The sequence below is a fragment of the Glycine soja genome, chromosome 3 (assembly GCF_004193775.1).
Source record: "Glycine soja cultivar W05 chromosome 3, ASM419377v2, whole genome shotgun sequence".
In the NCBI taxonomy this organism is placed as follows: Eukaryota; Viridiplantae; Streptophyta; class Magnoliopsida; order Fabales; family Fabaceae; genus Glycine; species Glycine soja.
In genome coordinates this window covers 7,541,283-7,568,032 of record NC_041004.1, presented here as the reverse complement: position 1 = coordinate 7,568,032, position 26,750 = coordinate 7,541,283, and the positions used below count along the sequence as shown (strand labels likewise).

At 32.1% G+C, this 26,750-nt stretch overlaps 1 protein-coding gene and 1 pseudogene across 2 annotated transcripts in view; one reads left to right on the top strand and one right to left on the bottom strand.

Moving 5' to 3' along the window:
• Window positions 1-11,844, top strand: part of LOC114406101 (TMV resistance protein N-like) — a 28,973-nt gene extending 17,129 nt beyond the window's left edge. Inside the window, exons 7-10 of one of the 2 annotated variants that reach the window (XM_028368679.1) lie at window positions 5,336-6,440; window positions 6,698-6,973; window positions 9,122-9,952; window positions 11,005-11,844. In XM_028368679.1, coding sequence (XP_028224480.1) covers window positions 5,336-6,440; window positions 6,698-6,973; window positions 9,122-9,952; window positions 11,005-11,295 — 2,503 coding nt within the window. In that variant the 3' untranslated portion in view covers window positions 11,296-11,844. Of the gene's footprint in view, window positions 1-5,335; window positions 6,441-6,697; window positions 6,974-9,121; window positions 9,953-11,004 lie in introns of those variants that run through there. The other variant, XM_028368680.1, reaches the window with a different exon arrangement.
• Window positions 11,845-14,642: 2,798 nt separating this feature from the next.
• Window positions 14,643-16,673, bottom strand: LOC114404902 (annotated as a pseudogene).
• Between the last annotated feature and the right edge of the window lie 10,077 nt (window positions 16,674-26,750).

Genomic DNA, 26,750 nt, shown 5'->3' with positions numbered 1-26,750 from the left:
TCTTTGATCAGGTTGAGGTTTACCTTTATCTTTGGAGTAACCTCCTCTACCTCATGTGTTTTGGAATCTCCGTCTTCCTTTCTTGCCTCTATGATTATCAGAACCACCATTTCTTGACTGATGGTGTGCTTGCAGGGCTTGTTCTGTAGCCTTATCATTTGCTCTTTCTTGCAATCTTTCTTGCAATCTTTGTTCATGTGCCTCAAGTGATCCTTGTAATTCATCAACAGATAATGATTCCAAATCCTTTGATTCCTCAATTGCAACCACAATGTGATCGAATCTTGGATTCAGGGTTCTTAGAACTTTCTCAACTAACGTCAGATTAGTAATTGTATCACCACAACTAGTGATTGAATTTGCAAGAACCTGCAATCTTCCAAAGTAATCTCCAATGCTCTCAGTCTCTTCCATCTGCAGCAATTCAAATTGCCTTCGAAGAGTTTGAAGTCTCACCTTCTTGATCTTATCAGCTCCTGCATAAGCCTTGTTCAGAATGTCCCATGCTTCCTTTGCGGATTTAGCATTTGCGATTTTCTCAAAGTGAGAATCATCGACACATTGTGCAAGATCACCAAGGCTTTGCAGTCTTTCTTCTTCAGATCCTTGAATTCAGTCTTCTGTGAATCTGAGGCTCCTTCTTTTGGAATTTCTATTCCATTCTCAATCACATCGGTCAAATCTTGAAATCCAAGCAAGGCTTTCATTTGCACACTCCATCTGTTGAAGTTCTTGCCGGTTAGAATAGGAAGATTTGAGGGAAAAGGACTATTGGAAGCCATGATTGGAGAATTGGTCCCTTTTTCGAACCTAGCTCTGAAATACCACTGTTAGAACTTGCTGTTCTTGCTCACACACACAATCAAAAGAGGTAACTTGAGGAAGGAGAAAAGTAAGAGAGGTTTAGAGAGAAGTAAAACTAACAAATAAGGAAAATGAAAGAATCTGAAAAATTATTATTGAAAGAACAATGAAACAGTATTTATACAAGAAGGACAAGGACTGAATTGTATTTTGCATTTTGGTCCCTCACTAACAAATCATTATTAACTAACCAACTAACTTCCTATATTAGAAAGGCTTAACAAGCAAAGTCAGAATTACTATCATTTCTAACAAAAACGCCCCACTGCACTGGCAGGAAAATTTAATTGCGCTCCTCTCCCAAGATATGACAACCCGTTGGTTCCGATCGTGTGCAGCGAAAGGATCCCCGAACCTTCTGAACACCAATGCTCTTACTGTCACAAAAATAAGTTTTTTATAGGAAAAAGAAAGATATAATTTTTTGGGAGAAAGAAACCAGATGTTGCTCTGTATTCTTTTTTTAGAAAAGAGGAAAGAGATATATATAGGCATTTTGCAACAACAAAATATGACCGTTGGAAATATGACCGTTTGAAAACTAACTTACAGTTGTCACAACAAACATAACAAACTAGTTGACTCATTAAAACAAAATCTTAAGAAAATCTAAAATAAATATTTTATTTTATAAAATAGAATTAATATATATTTATAAATTTTAAATTAAAACACAAATATTTACCAACAGGATATACCCCCACATTTGATGCAAACCATATTCTCTTGACACCCTCACAGCCAATCAAAGCATGAATCGTTGTTTCCTCCTTCTCTAAACACCATGAGAGGGATTTTTCACCTTTTGAATCTAGACAATAAGAGTCTTATTTATCACACAAGGGTGTTGGTCGATCACCATTCAAAATATTCAGGGTCATGTTTGTGACGTCCTCTCTAATAATATATGCCAAAACTTCTGATAGAAATAAAGCTGGATTGCCATCTTCCCCAGGAGCTTTGGTGGGGTGCATCTACTCTAAGGTTTCATAAATCTTCTCTCTTGAAAACTCCACATCCACAAAGGATCACATCTCTCCATAATTTCTCCCCTCCACAAGGCTTGCAATTTCTGTCATGTCATGAGGTGGAGATGAGGTAAAAATATCAGAGAAATACTTTGTTAATACCTCACCAATGTCCTCTACATTCCTATACACATTTCCATCATCATCCTGAATCTTCTTTATGGTATTGACTTGCTTTCGGTGGGATATTTTTCTATTAAAGAAAGTTGTGTTCCTATCCACATACATCAACCACTCCACCTTCAACCTCTGCTTCCAAAGGACCTCCTCAAGCCTTAAAAGCTCCTCCAACTCACCTTCAATCTCAACTTTTGTGTTTGTTAAGAAACTGACCCAGGGGTTGCGTTGAATCTTATACAGTTTCTTTCAAAACCTTTTGATTTTTTGAGTCAAATTTCCAAACCTTTGTGACCCACACTCATCTAAATTTGCCCCTAGCTGGGTAATATTTTGTGTAACATCACCCCTTCTTCTCTAGATCCCATTTATTGCCTCCTCACCTTCCTCCACATCATCAAGCCAAAATGTCAAACCTATATCAAATTTCGATTTTGATGCAAGCAGAATAATAGGATTAAGGTTTGAGAAGAAGCGTACTACCGATGATGCCCAACTATCCCTCTAGTTATCATGCCTAGAACGGTTAACCAAAATCCTATCAAGCTTTTCTTCTCTTAAATCATCCCCCTATCTCTGGTTTGTCCACGTAAAGCATTGGCCCTCCACTTGCAGCTCCACCAAACCACAATAATCCACCGTATCTTGAAATTGTTGAATACTTTGAATATTTGGAGCATTTCCCCCTTCTTCTCATCAACATGAAAGATTTGGTTCATATCCCCCACACACATCCAAGGGCTATCATCATGAGGTTTCTGAATCTTCATAATATCCCACATTTGATGCTTCTTGTTTTATTCTGGGAATCCATACAAAAACGTGGTTGTATAAGCTTCTGAATTGTCCTGGCCAAACCTCTAGATCCGCAATTCCTCACAATCAACACCATGGAAGTTTTCCATCCTTGTCATACCCTTTAAAAAATGTATTCTGCAGTTTTTTTCCTTGTTTCCATCAAGAAAGCTATGGTGGGAACTTCAATGGATAAGAGCTTACGAAGAGCTCTCACTGCCCATGGGTTCCCAAGCCAATGGCAGTTCCAGCTTAAGGTCCTCAAGATTCTTGGCGGGGCTGGTCAGCAGTGCCCACCATTTCCTTTTTTGATTGTTTGTAATAGACCCTTGGTCCCTCCTTGTCCCCCTCTTCATCAACCTATCATCAATGTGTCTCTTCTCTGTTGGATGCAATCCAGAGGTAACAACAGTCTCCCCTTCACGAGCCATCCTTTTCCACTTTGTTTTTTTTTTTTTTTTTTTTGTGGTGGTTCAGATAACAGCAGTTGTGGCATGTCCACTGCTTCTCACTTCGCTATGACCTTCTTCATCCTTTTCCACTTCATGCTTTTCACGATATGTCTCTTCTACGTCCTCCTTGCATACCTCGGGTTTGGTGCCCCTTGACAATGTTGGTCCTCCTCTCCTAATGATAGATGACACTGGCTCAAAATTCTAGTTACATCTGCCACATTTATGCCTCCTCCTCACGTGCAGACCCACTTTCCTCCATCGCTTTTGCTTCCTTCTCCACTATAGCCCCTCTTCTTTACCTCATTTTCAAACACAATAACACGTTTTACCTTCCCAAAAATTTCTTCATATCAGACTCCTGCAGCCTCGTTTTGATGTACAGGAGACGCCCTCAGCCATGGTTCGTACAAAAGGTTATCGATATCAACGCCTTCATCATCCTCACATTCCTTCAAAAGATGATCCAGAAATCCGCACATGTAGCAAATATTACCAAGCCTTTCATATTTGAAAATAATCTCCCTTGCCTCCTTAACTCCTATTTTCATCATCACTCCTCTTCGGAGTGGCTTAGTAATATCCATCAAAATCCTAACCCTCATGGACTTTCCCACTCGATATTCCTCCGACTGATCCCATTTGATAAAGGATCCCAAAGTGTTTCCAATGGTTTCTTCTATTTCTTTAGTACAGAACCCTAATGGGATTTCATAGACAGGCACCCAGAATTGAGTTCATGGTAGGTCTACTTTGTTAGGGTTCCGATTATGCATCAGATCATTCAGCACAATCAATCTTCTATCAAAATTTCGTGGGCAACCCTTTATCACTGCCTCTTTATCGTTTACTGATAGAAACCTGAACGCTAAAAGGTTTCTCTCCAAATTCCTTATCTCCACCCCCTTTTTCTTCTTCAATGCTTGGGCAATTGTAGTTTTGAACTCCTTCATCACATTGGAAGATTCTTTCGTATGAATCTTTCCCACCAACCAAAAACCCTCATCTTTAATCCTTTCTCCCACTTCAGGTATTGTGACTATCTCCCCCTCCTCCTCGAAATCAACATCTTTCATCATTTTGTGAAATTCAAGTAGGCAGACCTGAGAAAAGACAAGAACAGTTGTCTTGAGATTTGAGAAAAGCCTTACTGCTCACAACTAGAGAAACTCTAGCAAAGCCTTCAAAGGGAGATTAAAACAATATAAACATAAATTTCAAATTAACTAATATTTATAATTAATTAGATATCAATAATGATGGTTAACTGTATTTTTAGGAAATCATCAAGCAAACATTGTTTAAAGTAGTACAAAAACAAGAGCTTGTTTGTTTATTGTACATTTATTTTTTGTTTTTGTTTTTTAATAACAAAAAAAAATGTTTGATAAAAGTAATTTGGAATATTTTCAAAAATAATCTTGGTTTTAGTTTTTAAAATTGAAAGCGAACAATTTATGATTTTTCTCTTTAGTTAATGACTTGTATTCTTGGTTTATACAATTTTGGTCCACTTATTTTTTTGAATCCGTAATTTTGGTTTATCTATTTTAAAATAAAGATATTTCGTTCATCTATTTTAAGAAATCCTCAATGAAATCCTCGAGCTAACGTCTTCCTTTATGGTACCATAAAAATGTTTTAATTAATTAAAGTGAATGAAATAAATGTAGGCAAAATTCAAAGATATACAGAAATTGTGGATTTTTTTAAAAAATAAGAGACCAAATATTTTTATTTTAATATAGGACCAAAATTGCAGGTGGACTAAAATTATATTTAAGCATTTCTTATTTTTGTTGCTTCATCTTCTTCCTTCGGTAACTTTATTTTCCCCCATTCTAAGCATTAGGTATTGACAAATGTTCGGCAAAAAAAGTTTTCAAAACCAAAAAATAAAATTAGAATAAGACACACTCTAAGAACTATTATAGAAATGTTAGTAAGTACCATGCAATGGATGAACCTAATGGAGAACAGACGTTTGTACAATTATAAATTTTTACTCAAATTTCTCTTAAATTTTGATGCATGTATGGACACACCTTTTCTTTGTTTTTATTATGTTTTTTATTATAGGAATGAAAGTGAGGCTATCAAAACTATTGTTGAAAATGTTAAGCGTTTGTTAGACAAGACAGAGTTGTTCGTTGCTGATAATCCAGTCGGCGTAGAACCACGAGTCCAGGAAATGATTGAACTATTAGGCCAAAAACAATCAAACGATGTTCTACTACTCGGGATGTGGGGGATGGGAGGCATTGGTAAAACAACTATTGAAAAAGCCATTTACAATAAGATTGGCCGCAATTTTGAGGGAAAAAGCTTCCTCGCACATATTAGGGGAATTTGGGAGCAAGATGCTGGTCAAGTATATCTACAAGAACAACTTCTATTTGATATCGAAAAAGAAACAAACACAAAGATACGTAATGTTGAATCAGGAAAAGTTATGTTAAAAGAACGACTTCGCCATAAAAAGGTACTTCTTATACTTGATGATGTAAATAAATTGCATCAATTGAATGTTTTGTGTGGAAGTCGTGAATGGTTTGGTTCAGGGAGTAGAATAATCATCACAACTAGAGATATGCATATACTTAGAGGGAGAAGAGTTGACAAAGTGTTCAGAATGAAAGGACTGGATGAAGATGAATCTATTGAGCTTTTTAGTTGGCATGCATTTAAGCAAGCAAGTCCAAGAGAAGATTTTATTGAACTTTCTAGAAATTTAGTTGCTTATTCTGCGGGATTGCCACTAGCTCTTGAAGTCCTTGGGTCCTATTTGTTTGATATGGAGGTAACAGAGTGGAAGAATGTATTGGAGAAACTCAAGAAAATTCCTAATGATGAAGTACAAGAGAAATTAAAAATAAGCTATGATGGTTTAACTGATGATACAGAGAAAGGAATATTCCTTGATATAGCTTGTTTCTTTATCGGAATGGACCGGAATGATGTTATACATATCTTAAATGGTTGTGGGCTTTGTGCAGAAAATGGAATACGTGTCTTGGTAGAAAGAAGCCTTGTAACTGTAGATTATAAGAACAAGCTTGGAATGCATGATTTGCTGCGAGACATGGGAAGAGAAATCATTCGTTCAGAAACACCAATGGAGCTTGAGGAGCGTAGTAGGTTATGTTTTCATGAAGATGCACTTGATGTATTATCAAAAGAAACTGTAAGACTTCCATCTATTATTTTTTTATTTAAAATATCCATCCAAAGCTAATGGATACAACTAACACATTTATGAGTCAGTTCTTAATATTCATTTGTGCGATTGATTGTCACAAGAATTTTGAAAATTGGTTTGGTTGTGAATTGGTTTTTGCTTCTTAGCTCCTAAAACAAATGATGGGTTTTCTCACAAGAGTTTTAACTACCATATATCTTTTTAGCTACGCATGTTTTACCCTTTCGTTTTTTCTATCATAGGGAACAAAAGCTATTGAGGGTCTGGCTTTGAAGTTACCAAGAAATAATACAAAATGTTTGAGCACTAAAGCTTTTAAGGAGATGAAAAAACTCAGGTTGCTTCAACTTGCTGGTGTACAACTGGTTGGAGATTTCAAGTATCTTTCCAAAGATCTTAGATGGCTTTGTTGGCATGGATTTCCTTTAGCATGCATACCAACAAACCTTTATCAAGGAAGTCTAGTTTCCATTGAGCTACAAAACAGCAGTGTTAATCTTTTGTGGAAAGAAGCCCAGGTATTAATTTAGTTTTTTGCAATTCATGAGTATTTCTTTCTTTCTTCTTTATCGATGTAATTTAAATTGTCTCAAATATGAATACTATTTCACTATATAGTACTTTTAGACAAATTTCATCTATGTTTTTCTCAGCCTCTCTTATATTGCTAGTACTTTCTGTAAAAGTTTAAGTTTAAATAAAAGATTTAATTATCAATATGCTCCTTTTATTTATTTAGAATATTTAATTAGGTCATTTTATTTCTGAAAGTTTCAATCAAGTCTTTTATTTTTTTAAATGTCTGAATGTGATTTTTTTTTGTCCAATTGAGACTGACAACGACGTTAAGTTGCAAATTCTTTGAAAAGAATCACATTGAGACAGTTTAAAAAAAAAGGATTTGATTGAAAATTTTAAAAATAAAAAGACCTAATTGAATATTCTAAATAAATAAAGAGATCGAATTAATAATTAAATTTAAATAAAATAAACGTTTGTATATTCATATTCTAATACAAGCTTTAGCCTCCCTTTTATACCGTAAACCAGTAAGCCTAAAAAAGGAAATGATCAAGATACCAACATTTATTTTTTTTTCATATCCTAAAATATCTAAATGAACATTTAGCAAAAAAAATGATGATAAACCACAAAAATTGAGGCTAAATGAACATTTAGTAAAAAAAAAATTGTGCTTGAGCCAACACTAAATAGTGTCAACTAAGTTGACTTCAGACACTATTAAGAGTCTATTTGTATTTGTGGTATTTACTAGACGACATTTATTAGTGTCAAATTAGATTATGTTAATTTTAGTGTTGACTTAATTGGTGCTAATAGTTTAAGGTTAGACCATGCAAGCACAAATCTAAACCTTGAATCATCCCCATTTTTGTGTTGGCATAGCTGACAAAAATAAATTTATATGCAATCTATAGCGATTATTTGACCTGAATTAAGTCAATGCTATGCTATAATAGATAGTGTAGGCATTGTAGTGTTGGTGTTAAATTTTATGGCTATTTTATTCTTTACTTGTGATACCACCATTTAATGATGCATCAGAACTTTAATTCCAATGCTAAAGTTTACGAATATTTTCCTCTTGTAGTGATATCCTCAACATGCATAAGCAATTAAAAAAAATTGCATTGCCACATCATATAAAAATTCAAAATTCTTCCTAATGATTGTATGTATGAAACTTTGGTATAACAACAATAAAGTCTTTTTTCATTACATAAGAGTAAAACCTCGATACATTAAATTAAAAGTTTTACACTCAATGTAATTCAAAATTCAATTTTTTAAAGATTATCTATTATCTAATCAAATAGATTTTGTATGTTTATTATGAACTTACATTATAGTTTTTTGTTAAAACATAAGAGACGGAGCTTATGACTTCCTCTTCAAATAATTAAATATGATAAAAACAAAGGAGAGGTAAGGTAGGAGTTGCAATTTTTACTAACTGATAAAAAAAGCCATAAAATGCTCATAAACAACTTATATATAGAGAGAGCACAGCTCCTCTTAGAATAATTTTTTACGTAAGAATAATTATTAAAATATGATTAAAAATAATAGATGATTGAGATTAAAATATGTAAAAATATATAAAAATTAAAATTAAAATGATATAATTGTTACATTTTTACAAGAATTATCAAATAAATCACATCCTACGATATTTCAATTATTGTTAATGATAATTAAGATATTTTAGGATGTAATTTGTTTGATGTATTTTTTAAAAATCTAATGATTATATTAAAAAATAAAGATGTGTGTTAGTAAATAGTTGTGGAATTGATGTCCTAACACATACTGTTGTTTTTTATTAGTATGAGTATGTTAACAAGTTACATTATTGATGTATTTTAAGACACATTCACTAGTTATAGTTTGTTAACTCACTTATATTAAAAAAAATAGAAGTGTGTACATTAAATATATATCCTTGGGATGGAAGACTTCAAAAGAAAAATAAACCTTTATCAAAATATAAAATATATTGGCACTAAGAAATGGCATTACACAAGTATAAATATTTCACTTTCTACTTGAGATGCTCATAACACAATGTAATTGCTTCTATTTATGTTTTGAGTTTTACCTCTAACTTTAATTTTCTCTATTGTATGCTTGTTTTTTTCTTGTAGGTAATGGAGAAGTTGAAAATTCTTAATCTCAGTCATTCTCATTATTTAACTCAGACTCCAGACTTTTCAAATTTGCCTAATCTTGAAAAGCTATTACTCGTAGATTGTCCAAGGTTGTCCGAGATTTCCTATCCCATTGGACATCTCAATAAAGTTCTTCTATTAAATTTTCAAAATTGTATTAGCCTTCGTAAGCTTCCAAGAAGTATCTATAAGTTGAAATCTCTTAAAGCACTCATTCTTTCAGGATGTTTAAAGATTGACAAGTTAGAAGAGGATTTGGAACAAATGGAGTCTTTGACAACCCTTATTGCGGATAAGACTGCAATAACAAGAGTGCCATTTTCAATAGTTAGATCAAAAAGAATTGGATATATCTCTTTGTGCGGCTATGAAGGATTCTCACGTGATGTGTTTCCTTCAATCATTTGGTCTTGGATGTCACCAACAAATAGTCTCTCATCCCGCGTTCAAACATTTCTAGATGTGTCATCTCTCGTTTCTTTAGACGTGCCAAATAGTAGTTCCAATCATCTATCATATATTTCTAAGGACCTTCCACTGCTTCAAAGTCTTTGTATAGAGTGTGGCTCAGAACTTCAACTTTCTCTAGATGCTGCAAATATTTTGGATGCTTTATATGCCACAAATTTTGAAGAATTAGAATCAACTGCAGCCACATCGCAAATGCATAATATGAATGTTTTAACATTAATTGAATGCAACAATCAAGTACACAACTTAGGATCAAAAAATTTCAGGAGATCACTTTTAATTCAAATGGGAACGAGTTGTCAAGTCACCAATATTCTGAAACAGAGAATTTTACAGGTTTTACCCTTAATTTCTCTCTTATGTATCTAATTTCCTTATCTTTTGACAATAGAACTATTTTTAATATATCGATTATATGTGGAAGTGTATATTATTATACGTTATATATATATATATATATATATAAACATGTCATTTTAAAATGGTCATACACCAACATAGATTTTTTTGACACAGTCATCATATATTTTGCTATTAGTAGTTGTCTTGGCTTTAATTACTTTTGTAATTGTGTTTAGGAATTAGTTATACCTGAAAGGAAAAATTAAAAAATATAGTCTTGCTGAAAGGAAAACTTTGTTAGTAATACCCAATTAAGAAAGAAAGTTACGATACGAGTATATAGTAATTAAAACTATCTTCTAATCATGTGTTAGTCAATCTGTCATTGCGGTAAGAGCACGAAATCCAACATAAATCTAAATTTTACATTAGTTAAGTGTAGTACTAGTAACATCATTTTTATATGTACGTTATTTCATCATTAACTGTTATCATATTCAAAGTGCATATTTTAATGCGAGGTAATTTAAAAAATATATATACTTTATGTGAGGTACTAGTAACATCTTTTTTTGTATATACTTTATTTCATCACTAACTGCTATCACATTCAAAGTGCATATTTAATTTAATGCTACGTAATTTAAAAAAATACATATACTTTAATGCGAGGTACAATTTATTATTGTCACGATATAAAATTCAATATTAAATTGAAAATGTTCTCTCACTTTTCATTGTTTTTTCGGTTGGTATAGAACTATTTTTTATTCATTTTATGTTTATTTTGTTACGGGTATGGAACTCTTACTTGGACCAATGGATTTTGTTTAAATTATCCAAGCAAATATATTTATGCATAATTTAACAATTTACTTTTCACACTTATGATTGTTCTGAGTAGTTTTTGGGTAATCAAGATCATAATTTTAAATGATGAGAAAATGAGTTATTATCTTGTTATATCTTAAATTGTTGAATTAATTATATGGTGGTACTAATACATTGAATGATAAACTTTTGAGCATATATCTTCATTTTTACAGAATATGACAACTAGTGATGGTGGTGGTGGTTGTTTGCTCCCCGGTGATAGCTATCCAGATTGGTTAACCTTCAACAGCGAAGGTTCATCCCTGACTTTTGAAATCCCTCAAGTGAATGGGCGTAACTTGAAGAAAATGATGTGCCATGTCCATTATTCTTCCCCGGAAAATATAACTTCAGATGGTTTGAAACATTTGTTGGTGATAAATCACACAAAGGCCATCATTCAACTTTATAAGAGAAATGCATTAGTCTCCTTTGAAGATGAGGAGTGGCAGGGGGTACTATAAAAAATAGAGCCTGGAAACAAAGTGCAAATTGTTGTTGTCTTCTGGAGCAAATTAACTGTTGACAAGACCACAATTTATCTCATATATGAACCAATGAATGAAAAAATAGAGCATTCCCGTGCACTAAATAAGAATGTAATGGATTCTAGTGGTGATGAAAATGAATGTGTTGTTGGGACCATCTCTCTTCAAGTAGAATCCATATATAAGCCAACAAATGACATATTGGAGCATTGTCATGCATCAAATAAGAATGCAATTGTTTCCAGCAGTGATGAAAATGCATGTGTTGTCAGGCCGTTCTCTCCTCAAGTGGAATCCATAGATGACTTAAGGTGTGTTTCAAAAAAAGGCTTGATTAAGCGCTTATTGAATAAGTTCTTATCATGCGAATACTTTTGTAATGCAAACTCAGAAAATAAGAAAAATCAAGGTTAAAAGATGGTGAAAGAATGTCAGGTCCCAATTGATTCTTATGGTGGCTGCAAATCTTGTATTGTTGCTTGTACAGAGATTGCTTTGGGCAGTGGATGATTTGTTTTACATGTAGATTGGTGGCTACTATTAATTCTCTAAATCTGATGGCTAAAGAATGGATACTTGGGGAAGGTCCACTTGTTTTGGGATCTTGGTTTCTAAGGGAGTCCAACTTGTGCTTGATTCTGATGCCCTTGATTTTAATCCTTTGAAGTGAAAAAGATATGTGTAATCCAAATACTTCACAATTGATCAATCAAATGAATAGTATGCTTAAATAGAATTGGCAGATGGATCAACTGCGTTTTTAGAGAAGTCATCAAACAAGTTGATAACCTTGGCAATCTAAGTATGTACCTATGTTTCATTTCCTGCGGCATGAGATGCATGACTCCTATTATGGTAATACTGTTATGAGAGATCTTGCTTAGTGTGCGTCTGCTGTAATTCTTCGATCTTTTGAAATTTAATCTAGTTATCTTCAAATAAATATATTTTTTTGGTGAGATCATGTATTGTTTATTGTTTGAAATTTGAATTTGTATCTAGAAATTGGGATTTATTCATTTCTTTTTGGCGAGTTACCACGTGCACATTGTAGTTTATTTTCTTTCAAGTTTGGATTTATTTCTTTGAATTGGAAAAGAATAAAGTGAAAAGAATATGGAATACAAGACCGAAATTTGGATTTCTTTTGGAATAGGGAAATCCAATTCATCCCAATTTTTAGAACTTTGTTTGTGGAAGATTTCAATTTCTACTAAAAGAAATGATGTTTGTTTCTGGTTCTCCATACAAGTGGAGTAGATTTCCTGGGTTCAAATTATGAAGTGTTCTATTTCTGAGAAGACTGTTTATGCTATATTTACTTGTAGCACGTACGCAGTGATGTGGCGGGGATGAACATGATTTCCAAATTAAGGGAAAGATTGTTTATGCTAGATTCTTGGTTCCTTCAACTTGACTTCCTCGACATGGATATTATTGGCATCTCTGGTAATGCCTTTTTCACTTTACTTGGTGCCCCTGATTGTTTGTTAATTAGCAAACTTGGATTGACACCATAGATATATTTGATGTTGATAAATAAATTTGCATACCCTGTAGATCTTTTTTATGTTTCCCTTTTTTCACATGAAAGTGGCCCTCCAATACTGTAATTTTATTTTCTTATTTATTTTGGTAACATCTTTGAAATTATATGATACGTTTTGTTTTTAAAAATATTTTATTGTTGATAGTTTTTCAATTATTTTTATTTGAATGAATGACTTGTGTCATGGAAGGTTGTTATTCTACTTGTGCAAGTAGAAATAGGTTGGATTCTTATTTGAGCTTGATTTTTTTTGCTTTCTATGTCATGTTGTGTTGTCCCAAAATAGAATACTATCTAAAGTATACTAAGAGCATTTTTAGTCTAAGATCTCAAATTGAGAACTTAAATCAGGGATCGTACGGGATCACGTACAATTGAAGATCTCTCAAAATCTCTATCATTTTTTTCCTTTAGTGCAACTTTAATTTTAGATTTTAAACAAGGGTCTTTAGAGTCTAAGATCCTAATTTGGAATCTATCACTAAAGTTGTTTTAGTGGTAGATTTATGTTTGGATCTTAAATAATTTTTTGCTATTTTTAAATATTTATTAAATTAATTATAATTAAGTAATTAAATATTCACTCGTTGGTTTTTTTTTTTCTCCTCCCTCTCTCCTCATCTCATATTGTGCTTATTCTTTCTTTCTTTGTTTGCTTTTTTTTTTTTTTTCAACTCCCTCTCTCCTCATCTTATAAGTTGCTTCTTTCTTTCCCTCTTTTGTGGCCCACCCCTTTTTCCCTTCCCCCTTACCGCGACCCACACCCTTCCTCCTTCCCCTCCACCATGACCCCCCGGGTATGTCTATTTTTTGTTTGTTTTTTTTATCTGTTTATTTTGCTTTCTTTTTCTTCATCCCCCTCTGTTTGTTTTTTTTACTATGTACTCCTTCTATTAGTTCTGCATTTTGCTGTTAGGGAGAGAGAGTAATTTTTTTTTTTGAACAATATAGAGATCTAGAGAGTTCTTGTACAAGAACCCATTCTCCATATTGGAGATCTGTCCAATTCTTTTATTGAGAGATCTATTAAAGATTAGATCTTGAGCTTAAGATTTGATATAAAAAATGTTCTAAAAAGTAAGAATTCATATACAAAACAAATGATTGAACGATCAAATAGATGCTTAGACAACATCAGGTATGAGAGTATTTCAATTTATGAACTATGTGAAATAATAATAATGGAATCCGAAAACATAAATCACACATTTGTGATTGATCAAACTCCATGCTATATATATATGAAGTGGAAGGATCAAATTACACTGGTGTAACTTAATAATTATTATGCCATTGAATAATTTATAACCGAATAATATTTTTTTTAAAATCTATTGTTAGATTGAAAGTTATTTTCACGTAAATCATATATATGAAAATTTCATGTTAATCTAAAATTATTTGTTACCTCATTCATATAGATTAAAGTCGATAAAATATAAATTTTTTAAAATATATTGAAATATGGATGATTTAATTAGATACTTATTCAATGAATTTTAATAAAATTTGATTCAGAAAATCTTACTAATATATAGATATAGTGCAAAGTTTGGATGATAAAAATCACATTTTACAACATTTAAGGAATTAAGTCTTAGACATATAATTTTTCATGTACGGTATTTAAATGGTATATCTATTAAATCAATAGATGACCATATTTTATCATAATACTCATTGATTAAAAGTTCCAATTAGATATGCCTTTGCAAAATTATTTTTTAGCATTAAAACATGAATTTAAAAAAAAAAAATTTGAAAAAGAGGATATTTATTGTGTCATGATTTCACTTGCACATTCATTGTTAATCACTAACACTTGCCACCTTAAATTTGCGTAAGTTTGTCCTCTCTTGGTTACATATTCTAGATGCATCGGACGAAAGATCCAACAAAGAATCTTGTTAATAAGTTGCCAATACCATTCCCTTCACCGCTTCCAAATCAAGAGCGAAAAAAAAATAATAATTCGATCGCCCAAAATCATTCCCAATTCCACACTAACAAAGTTGCAGTCAATTTTCCAAGTCAGTCTTCACAATTCTAGCTTTGTTAGCGTTGCTGGCTTTTTATCTTCTGGATTTTCAGTCAATGGAAAACCGTATAGCCTATCATTTCCTTCAAAGGAAGAAGCTGGAAATGACTGAATTTGGTACCAATTGGGATCCTTCCCACCAAATGATTGAATGAGAGATTTAAATATGAAAAGAAAATGACAAAATTGCAAGTTGCATGGGAATTTCTCCAACCAACTAGTTTTGTGAAAGGCACAAAGACTCCAGTCGTCTCAAGTTACCTATGGATAATGGGATTTCACTAGACGAAGCAGTTTTTGACAAAAAGATACAGAGTTCTTTGAAATCCATATGCTCCTTTGTTACAGGTCCTTCAAAATGGTTGGATGAGAAATCAATAGATGTAAAGATTGTAAAAATTTTAGCCAACTACATCGGTAAGCCTTTGTTGATAACTGTCACTCCGTCTTTGATAATACACATTACCCATTTGTGCATGAAACCCCTTCTCTATAAACTTTGATTCAGTTTCTTGTTCACCATGCATTATATATCTTTCCCAGGTTGTGAAATATTTTCCTGGCAGTTTACCGCTAAAATTGTTAAAAGCGATGTCCACAATTTGAAGTATTTCCCAAGTCTTATTGGTTTTCGAACATCTTAGGGAGCCTTGAAATTTGTTTTTCCACAAAACCAGGATACCAAGTGTGGATATTTTCTTCAAAAAGCATGGAAAGCCACCAATAATTTGATTTAATCCAAGGTCCAATACCTTTAACTTCAAGCAACACGAAAGAGAATTTGGAATTGGCCCATCTAATAGATTTCCATGAAGATTTAAAATCCATAAACTACACGAAGCTGGTATTGCATCAGGAATATGGCCTGTGAGATTGTTGTTCTTCAAGTTTAATACTTTAAGTGTGCCACTCATCCTCATTAAACATGAGATTATTGTTCCATAAATGTTATTCAAGGAAAGATCAAACACTTGGAGAGATGAAGCAATGTAGATGGAATTGGGGATGCTGCCATCCAAAGTATTGTTTGAAAGAGAGAGAAGATGTCAGAGACAGCTAATGACCAATATCTTGTGTGATAAAAGAGCTAAATTTGTTGCTTGAGAAATCCAAATAATTTTCTTGTTCAGCAAAAATAGGTAATTGCTCTTGAAGTTTATTGTTATGAAGGTCAAGGGTTAATAAATTGAAAGAAAGATTTTGCGAAATCAATGAACGGATTGTGGGAAATATTAAGGGCTTGAAGATTATGTAGTAGCCAAATCCAATGGGGCGCCGTTCCTTGAACCTTGTTAGCTGAAAGATCTAAAACAACTATTGCATACAAGTTTCTCAAGAAACCAAGAAAGGTTTTCAAGTTGCAGGATGCCAAGTTTAGATACGAAATGCTGGGAAGGGAAGACGAGCCAGCATTTGTAACATTCACATCAATTTTAAGTTGATGCATGAAAGGTCAAGCTCAGTTAAACTTTTAACCTCAAGAAGCTTATTCAGCTGTACTGACCCATTAAACTGGTTTGAAGAAAAATGGAGGACAAAAAGTGTATTGAGTTGGAGGATAGATGTTGAAAAAGGCCCGAATAGATCATTGCTACTTAAATCGAGGCTGTACAATCTAGACACATTTCTGATTTTGTCTAGTTGACTAAAATGATTGTGGAAAAGCTGAATTGATCGGCTAGTAAAAAGGAATCTAGGAACCCTCCCAGATGGATTATTGTTACTTATATCAAGGCTCTCTAGTCTAGAGGATGTCAAATTCACCATTTCATCCAATTGACTAAACTCATTTTCTGAAAGTTGAATTGCTTGCAGTGATGGGAGTGTAGAAAGGGATGAAGGAATCCTCCCAGTAAAAAAAAGTTATAACTCAGGTCAATTTGGACAAGTTTTGTTAGGTTTGACGGTGAATTGGAAATTGTCCTGCTAAATCCACATTTAGAAAGATTCAATTCAGATAATTTCCTCATGTTACCAATAAAGAATCGAATTGCTCTAGACAAGTTTGTGTTACTTATATTTAGAGTGAGTTTGGATAGAAAATTTTAACGGAAGAAAGTAATTTATCAGAGAATTTAAATTTCTTTAATCTAAAATTCATTGTTTGGATATTTCTTATGAAAAATTTAAATTTTTGAAATTTTAAAACAGAATTTTAATAAATAAAAATGGAAATTTTAAATTTTCTTCTAAAAGGTGAGAAATTGAAATTTTCTTATTATAAGTATCTTAAAAATATAAATAAAAGCCTAATTTTTTCAAAAAGATTACAAAGCAAAATCAACGAAAGAGAAAGGAAAAAAAATGAAAAATCAAATTACCTCCATTGGCGTTCATGTCGCAAGTTTTGCATAGCACTACCAATGAAAGATAAAGAATTAAAATAAAAACAAAAATTTCAGGTTTTCAATATCTATACACCCAAGTCCCTATTTTTAGGATCTAAAAAACTATTCCCCCAAGGGTTTGATAATACGTTCATACCTTCACACACTCTACCAACACTTATAATCATCAATTCATAATCAACCATCATTCCTCTTTGCTGACCTTAAACCTAAACCAACCCAAAAAACTTTATAGGGGAGGAAAAAAAAAACTCAAAGCATTGGTGTGCTGTGTATCAGCCTCAAGTGCTCTTAGGGAATCCTGGTAAAGTAACAATTATTGTATAAATAATTTTCACAATTTTCAAGCTAATAGGGAAATATTTAGCATTGCTCTTGTCCAGAGTTACTTGTATTGAAAAAAAAAATTATGTGAACACAATACACGCAGATCCCATTGAAAGCAACTATTATGAGTTGATGCAATGTGGATACTCATTAGGACAACTCCAATTTCTCACTTTATGTGATATGTAAAGAACACTTAAGAAAATACTGAATTGCTTATTTTCTATTTTTTTTTATCTCACCTGTGTGAAATCTTTTTGAAAGATACGTTGTAAAATTAATTTAAGAAACTATTTTAAGAGATTGCAATTGTACAATTAAAATGCGAGTAAATAATTCATATGGTAAATGTAAAGATATGATAAATTTATAGTCTTTTATAATATTTGGGGTGATTTCTAAATAATTGCAATGTTAAAACTAAAAGTGTTTACTGTGGCACTCAAAAACTACTCTGAAAGCCAAATTTCTTCCTCTAAATTAAAAAATATATACATAATTCGCACTCTAAATAATTGCATTACCAATAAGTTTGCCCAGTGTCATTATGAGCCTAGGCTTCAGAATGGAAATGACAAATTCGCACTCTAAATGTATAACTTCATTCTTGACTCGATCTATTTCTTGCAGATGTGCCATTTTAATTTCTGCTTACCTCCTTGGTAGTGTCAGCAGAAAATGCAACACCAACTGAGAGGATTGATTCACTCTTTCAGAGACCCCCCATTCTGAAAATCAAATAACTTAACAGTAGTTAAACCCCTCAAAATCCTGAGCTACACCTAACAGGACAAATCTATGAAAATCAAACCAATTGAGAAACAAAACAATACCTTGGACAAAGCGGATCTGGACTCAATGTTGTTCCCTTTGCTCAAAATATAAACAAAGAGAAGAATCACTACACAACACAATGCCCACCACAACGCATCTGGAACCCTCCTACGCTTTAGAAGACATATCATGTGTCGATAAAGTAAAGAAGAGATGAAGAGAGAGGAAAAATGTCGATGAAGAATGAAGACGTAGAGAATAGAATAATGAATTGAAGAACCTAAACTATGAACGTAAAAAAACCAAAAAGATCAATGCCACCCGCTCTCTCTCTGCCAACCGAGACTCATAGCTTCTAAAAAAATACAGCAACTTCTTGAACATTCTTCTAGAAAGATCAAGTTATTTATACAATTGAATTAGTATATTACATTATCCTTAAGCACTTTCAAAATCAAAATGAGATTAAATTGAAATTTGTAGCCAAAAGTACCTTCTTTGAAGCATAAGGTGTCGTATCACTCCTCCTGCATTCTCTAGAGGAGATTGGAAGTGATGGGATGGGCAGTGGAATTGATTCTAAGTCTTCATCAACAATCGATGGCCTGTATTCTAATGACACACATTTTCTGCTGTACACTAACTCCTCATTGTAAACACCCATGTCAGCAGCACGGTCCCGAGCTTCCTTAGCAACCTCCCCTATTAAAGCATCATTTCCTGGACTACCTGATCCAATCATGTCACTGCTCCTCAGAAACTAATTCACAAAGTTATGAGTACTCTAAAGCTCCTGAACCCAATTGTAAGGGGGCATATAAAAAATAATAACAATAAACAATATAAATAATAACCTGCAATAAACCCAAACAAAACATTAATGTCCAAACTAAGGAAAGATGAAACTAATTCACAAAGTTATGAGTACTCTAAAGCTTTGAACGCAATTGTAAGGGACCACATAAAAAATAATAATAACAACAAATATAAATAATAACCTGCAACAAACACAGACAAAACTTTAATGTCCAAACCCCAAACTTGCAAATAAAAAGATTTTAGAAAAATACAGCAACTTCTTGAACATTGTTCCAAAAAGATCAAGTTATTTATACAACTGAATTAGTATATGACATTATCCTTAAGCACTTTCAAAATCAAAATGAGCTTAAATTGAAATTTGTAGTCAAAAGTACCTTCTTTGAAGCATAAGGTGTCGTATCATTTGATAGAGTTGAGAGCAGGCAGAACCTTGGATGTTTGAGACATTTTCCCTTAAATAACTCTGCCACAAGCTCACAACACAACCAAGAATAAGATAGATTTACAAATTTTTGGGACAAACACATAGATAGATTCTCTTTCAAATAAATAAATAGTAAGGATTCTCTTTGTTTATTATTATTATTATTATTATTATTATTATTATTATTATAAACAATATAACTAATAACATGCAACAAACCCAAACAAAACTTTAATGTCCAAACTAAGGAAAGATGAAATTAATCCACAAAGTTATGAGTACTCTGAAGCTCTAAACACAATTGTAATATAAATAATAATAATAATAATAATAATAATAATAATAATAATAATAAACAATATAAATAATAACCTGCAACAAACCCAGACAAAACTTTAATGTCCAAACTCCAAACTTGCAAATAAAAAGATTTTTAAAAAATACAGCAACTTCTTGAACATTCTTCGAGAAAGATCAAGTTATTTATACAACTGAATTAGTATATTACATTATCCTTAAGCACTTTCAAAATCAAAATAAGATTAAATTGAAATTCGTAGCCAAAAGTACCTTCTTTAAAGCATAAGGTGTCGTATCATTCGATAAAGTCGAGAGCAGGCAGAAACTTGGATGTCTGAGACATTTTCCCTTAAATAACTCTGTCACAAGCTCACTACACAACCAAGAATAAGATAGATTTACAAATTTCTGGGACAAACAAATAGATAGATTCTCTTTCGAATAAATAAATAGTAAGGATTCTCTTTGTTTATTATTATTATTATTATTATTATTATTATTATTATTATTATTATTATTATCATTATAAACAATATAAATAATAACCTGCAACAAACCCAAACAAAACTTTAATGTCCAAACTAACGAAAGATGAAATTAATTCACAAAGTTATGAGTACTCTGAAGCTTTGAACACAATTGTAATATAAATAATAATAATAATAATAATAATAATAATAAACAATATAAATAATAACCTACAACAAACCTAGACAAAACTTTAATGTCCAAACTCCAAACTTGCAAATAAAAAGATTTTAAAAAAATAAAGCAACTTCTTGAACATTCTTCCAGAAAGATCAAGTTATTTATCCAACTGAATTAGTATATTACATTATCCTTAAGCACTTTCAAAATCAAAATAAGTTTAAATTGAAATTTGTAGCCAAAAATACCTTCTTTGAAGCATAAGGTGTTGTATCATTCGATAGAGTGGAGAGCAGGCAAAACCTTGGATGTCCCAGACATTTTCCCTTAAATAGCTCTGCCACAAGCTCACAACACAACCAAAATAAGATGGATTTACAAATTTATGGGGCAAAGAAATAGATAGATTTTCTTTTGAATAAATAAATAAAAAGGGTTCTCTTTATTATTATTATTATTATAATGATGATGAACAATATAAATAATAACCTGCAACAAATCCAGACAAAACTTTAATGTCCAAACTAAAGAAAGATGAAACTAATTCACAGAGTTATGAGTAATCTAAAGTTCTTAATGCAATCATAAGGGACCATATAAAAAATAATAATAATAATAAATCATATAAATAATATCCTATAACAAACTCAGACAAAACATTAATGCCAAACTCCAACCTTGCAAATAAAAAGATTTTAGAAAAATACAACAACTTCTTGAACATTCTTCCAAAAAGATCAAGTTATTTATACAACTGAATTAGTATAGGACATTATCCTTAAGCACTTTCAAAATCAAAATGAGCTTAAATTGAAATTTGTAGTCAAAAGTACCTTCTTTGAAGCATAAGGTGTCATATCATTTGATAGAGTGGAGAGCAGGCAGAACCTTGGATGTCCCAGACATTTTCCCTTGAATAGTTGTGCCACAAGCTCACAACACAACCAAAATAAGATAGATTTACAAATTCTAGGGGCAAACAAATAGATAGATTTTCTTTTGAATAAATAAATAAAAGGGTTGTCTTTAATAATAATAATAATAATAATAATAATAATAAACAATATAAATTATAACCTGCAAAAAATCCAGACAAAACTTTAATGTCCAAACTAAGGAAAGATGAAACAAATTCACAAAGTTATGAGTACTCTAAAGCTCTGAACGCAATTGTAAGGGATCATATAAAAAATAATAATAATAAACAATATAAATAATAACCTGCTACAAACTCACACAAAACTTTAATGTCCAAACTCTAAACTTCCAAATAAAAAGATTTTAGAAAAAATACAGCAACTTCTTGAACATTCTTCCAGAAAGATCAAGTTATTTATACAACTGAATTAGTATATGGCATTATCCTTAAGCACTTTCAAAACCAAAATGAGATTAAATTGAAATTCGTAGCCAAAAGTACCTTCTTTGAAGCATAAGGTTTCGTATCATTTTGATCGAGTGAGGAGCAAGTAGAACCTTGGATGCCCATAACATTTTCCCTTAAATAGCTTTGACACAAGCTCACAACACAACCAAGAATAAGATAGTTTATACAACTAAATTAGTATATGACATTATCCTTAAGCACTTTCAAAACCAAAATGAGATTAAATTGAAATTTGTAGTCAAAAGTACCTTCTTTGACGCATAAGGTGTCGTATCATTTTGATAGTTTTACAAATTTCTGGGGCAAACAAATAGATAGATTCTCTTTTGAATAAATAAATAAAAAGGGTTCTCTTTGTAAAATTTGAAAACCATCAATTTAACAAAGCTAAACCATCAATTTAGCACAACCTAAAGCCTTCCTGATCTGACACTCAAACACCTCTTTCAAAGCTCAAAAATTCAAAATTTAAAAACTAAAATTGCTGCTGGAAAAGTTGCACTAGCAAATCCTCCAATTTCCTTAAACATGACTTAATAATAATAATAATAATAATAATAATAATAATAAATACCAAAAATAGGAATGTGTTGCTTCCCAATTCTTGACTTGAGAAACTAGCAAAAAACCAGCAATTGAGTAAAGCAAAACAAACATGTAACCAAGAAGAAAAAAATGAAGCTTGGAAAAAGCACCTAGTTAAGTTTCTTGAACGATCCAGAAGCCACATTGTGACACCCTCTACCCCGACATATACATACATAAATAAAAATATATAATTATATTGGTAAACGAATTCACGTGGGTAAAAAATTCACATTCACTTTACTATTACCAAATATAACTTATTAAAAATATATTCAGCTCAAAACAAGGCCGTCAAAATCTATTACCAAATATAACTTATTAAAAATAATTGCTAAAGGCCGTCAAAACCTATCACATGAATAAAAGGTTCACATTCACTTCACTATTACCAAATATAACTTATTAAAAATATATTCAACTCAAAACAAGACCGTCAAAATCTACAGAATGTTTTGTTAAATCAATGAGGTAAAATGAAATGGATTAACATCATGCAATTAATATAAAGACTTATACCCCAATGTCACATCCTATCAGAGCATTGTATCCTGACATCCTTCAGCACAAGGTTCCTTAAAGCAATTCACTTAGTCATCTGCTTCCCCGAACACAAAGTTCAAAATTATCACAAGATCCAAATGCAAACAACACACGGGGAGTGAGTTATCACATTCCTAACTAATAGAGAAATAAGACAACTAGATATACATATCATATAATTGAGAGGCAACTTACTTAAACATAACTCAAGTAATTCCACCAGTTTGTCAATTAAAATTCACTTTTCAATCATCAATCACATTATACAAGAATCACACACTCTGATCAAGACATAATAACACATCAATTTCATAATAAACAATTAGCAAGCGTATGCAACAGTTATGCTAAGACTCAAGCCTATATGCAATGTGGTACCATGTCAGTGAAAAACCACCCTGGGGCACTTAGGAGTACATAACAAGACACACCACACAATGGATATGTCAGGTCACTCTCACTAAGTAAAATCATAGGGAGACTAGTCAGGGTCACGCTATTTTGCAAGAATGATCCAACCATGTGGGATCGGCACAGGCTTAAAGGAGCACTCAAATCGGGTGACCTCCAAAGCCTACACTCCGAAGAGTCCGTCAAGGCCTCTCCCTCCTTATTCAGGTCCAACCCCTAAAATAATTTTTGCAAGCAAACATTGCTCATAAATTATACAATACCGATGACCTCATACTCGTGTTTTAAACACGTTTAACACATTACGCTACAATTTAACATTGATTCCTAAATAGGAAACCTACACTTTCTCTTTAACACTGGTTCCTAAATAGGAAACCTACACTTTCTCTTCAACATTGCGCATCAACACTTTTCTCAAGATAACACTGGTCGGGTTATTGTATAATTCACAGCTTATAATACAAGTAATGTCACATCAAGTGTTAACCACACACTTATTCACAACCAAAACTCATATTCACAATTTCACATGTGTTCAACTTTGCACTTATACTTAATTTCAATAACAATATTATAATCTCAAAGCAACATGTAATTCCACAATTCATCACATATTCCATTCATAGACACTGCTCATGAATTATACAATACCTACGACCTCACACTCGTGTTTTAAACACGTTTAACACATTGCACTACAATTTAACACTGGTTTCTAAATAGGAAACCTACACTTTCTCTTTAACACTGCGCATAAACATTTTTCTCAATATCAACACTGGTCGGGTTATTATATAATTCATGGCTTACAATATAATTATTGTCACATTAAGTGTCAAACACACACACTTATTCACAACCAAATATTATGTCCACAATTTAACATCTCATAATGTCACATCAATCATCTTATGTTTACATGTATCTCACAAATTAACACATTCAACTTTATACTACTCAATCTCCACAATAATATTATAATGTCATTATAATAACTTATTATGCCTCATAACTCATATGCACATCACACAATAATAATATTTGCATGACACAAAACATATATATGTATATGTATATAGTAAATAAAACTACATTATTTTTAATCAAAGAATTTCTATAACAATTAATTTAAGATTACATCAAAAGAAATTACTACTAGGCATTAACCTTACAACTGTGTTTAATTTCTTATTTTAGTATTACAATATATATATATAGACACACATACACACACATAACATGTTGATCATCATCTTGAGAAAGTATAGAATAAGGTAATAATTCATATAAAATAAGCCATTAAAAATAATACTATTTAGATTATAATTCGCGTTAATAAAAAGAATTCATTTTTTTAGGGTTCACACTCTACACAAGAACGCATCAATTTCACATTAATTAGTTCGTCAAACATATATAATTCACAGTTATAATTATAAATATAGAATCAAAATTTGCATAAACACCCCAAAACTCATTCCAATTGATACTCTAAGAATCTCTATACATGTTCTAACTACTCCCCAATTGTGAATAACTCATCTCTTACCTCGATGTAGTCACTCAAGCGTTCTTATCAATTCTGACATTTCTTGTGCTCTCTAGAGCTCCTCCTCCGATTGCTCTGTTAAGGTTTCCAAACGTTAGAGAAAAGGAGAAGGGATTGAAGTCTCTATTCCATGGTCCTACGTATGATGCATCTTTCTCCATCCACAGACATTATTTTGCAACGATTAACGAATCCGGGATTGTAGTTTTACTGAGACAGTTTTGGGTTTCTGCGGGAAAAGAAAAAGCTACGATGCAAAGGGTATTTCTTTCAGCTCCGACATCGTTACGTAATTCCCAACGGTGAGAATTCTTGTAATTAGGTTGCGAGCCTAGTGCTTAAATTTCACGACAATTCAACGGTAAATGAGTTCCAGATCGTCATTTTTCTGGAACAGGTTTGGTGGTATGCGGGAAAAGAGAGGGTTTTGGGAATATGAGAGGGGAAAACGAGATTGAGAGGAAGATGAGGCGTAGAAGATATTGTCAGTCTGAACATTGACCTAGCGTGTCTCTATTTATAGTTAGAATACTCAAAGCCTATTATTTACTCTATTTATTTATTTTTATTTTTTTATACTAAAAAGTCTTTTTAATTTATTTACGAAAAATGGGATGTTACACACACAACACATGCTCTATCAGATAATTAAGCTGATGAAGTTTTCGATTAACATCTAAATGAAGAAGTAGAAGAAGATCTTGTGTTGTGTTGCAAAATAATAATACAAAATTAAAACTTACAACAATAACAACAACAGTAAAACGGTTTCATCTTTTAAACCCTAACGCGTAAAAAATGGGTTAAATAAATGAGACATACCAATGTTTCAGCATTTCTGATTATGCTTCTAGAAAGATGACCTCTGATTTGCCATTTAAACCCTCACGCCGTAACCAAAATCAAGGAAAAAAAATCAACACACAAAGATGAAAAGAGATGTTAAACACCAAAACCAACAATTGAGTAAAGCAAAACAAACACGCAACCAAGAAGAAGAAAAAAACAAAGCTTGGAAAAAGCACCTAGTCAAGTTTCTTGAATGATCCAGAAGCCACACAGCACATGCTATGTTAGATAATTAAGCATATGAAGTTTACTCATATTACATGAAAATTAAACTCTACTATTTTTTTACCATAGTGCTCATAAAAAGAAGTTCTTCCTTTCGATGATTCTTCCAAGAAACAATCTGCTCTTCATAAAGAAGAACTTGAAATCATATTTCAATCACTTAAGAATTGTTAAGTGAAAGTCATTAGAATCACAAAAGTTAAAATGAAAAGAAAAAAAAATATGGATGAGAACCACTATATACCCACAGCTTCTAGTTTTTGGACAAAAGCCATTTGATTTCTCATATGAAAAACATCAAGAAATCCATTAAAGAAAATTGAGGGAAATTAAAAACAAATATGAAATACATGTAATGATAAGAAAGATGTAAATGACAAAAAAGATGAGAAAACAAACTTACCAATGATATCGATGCAGTGGTGAAGGAACTCACTGTGCAAGAAAACGACATAGAGATGTATATTAATATGGAAAAACAAATTACTTAGCCACACTTTCTCCCAAACAAACCCCACCAAAAACTGATTCAAAGACAAAGATACAAAAAATCTAGCCATGCATTCATAAAAACCCAAAAATCCCAGAAAAAATACTTAAGCTAAAGAAGCTCTACCAAACATCAAGTCCTTCAAAAGTTAGGAGGAAA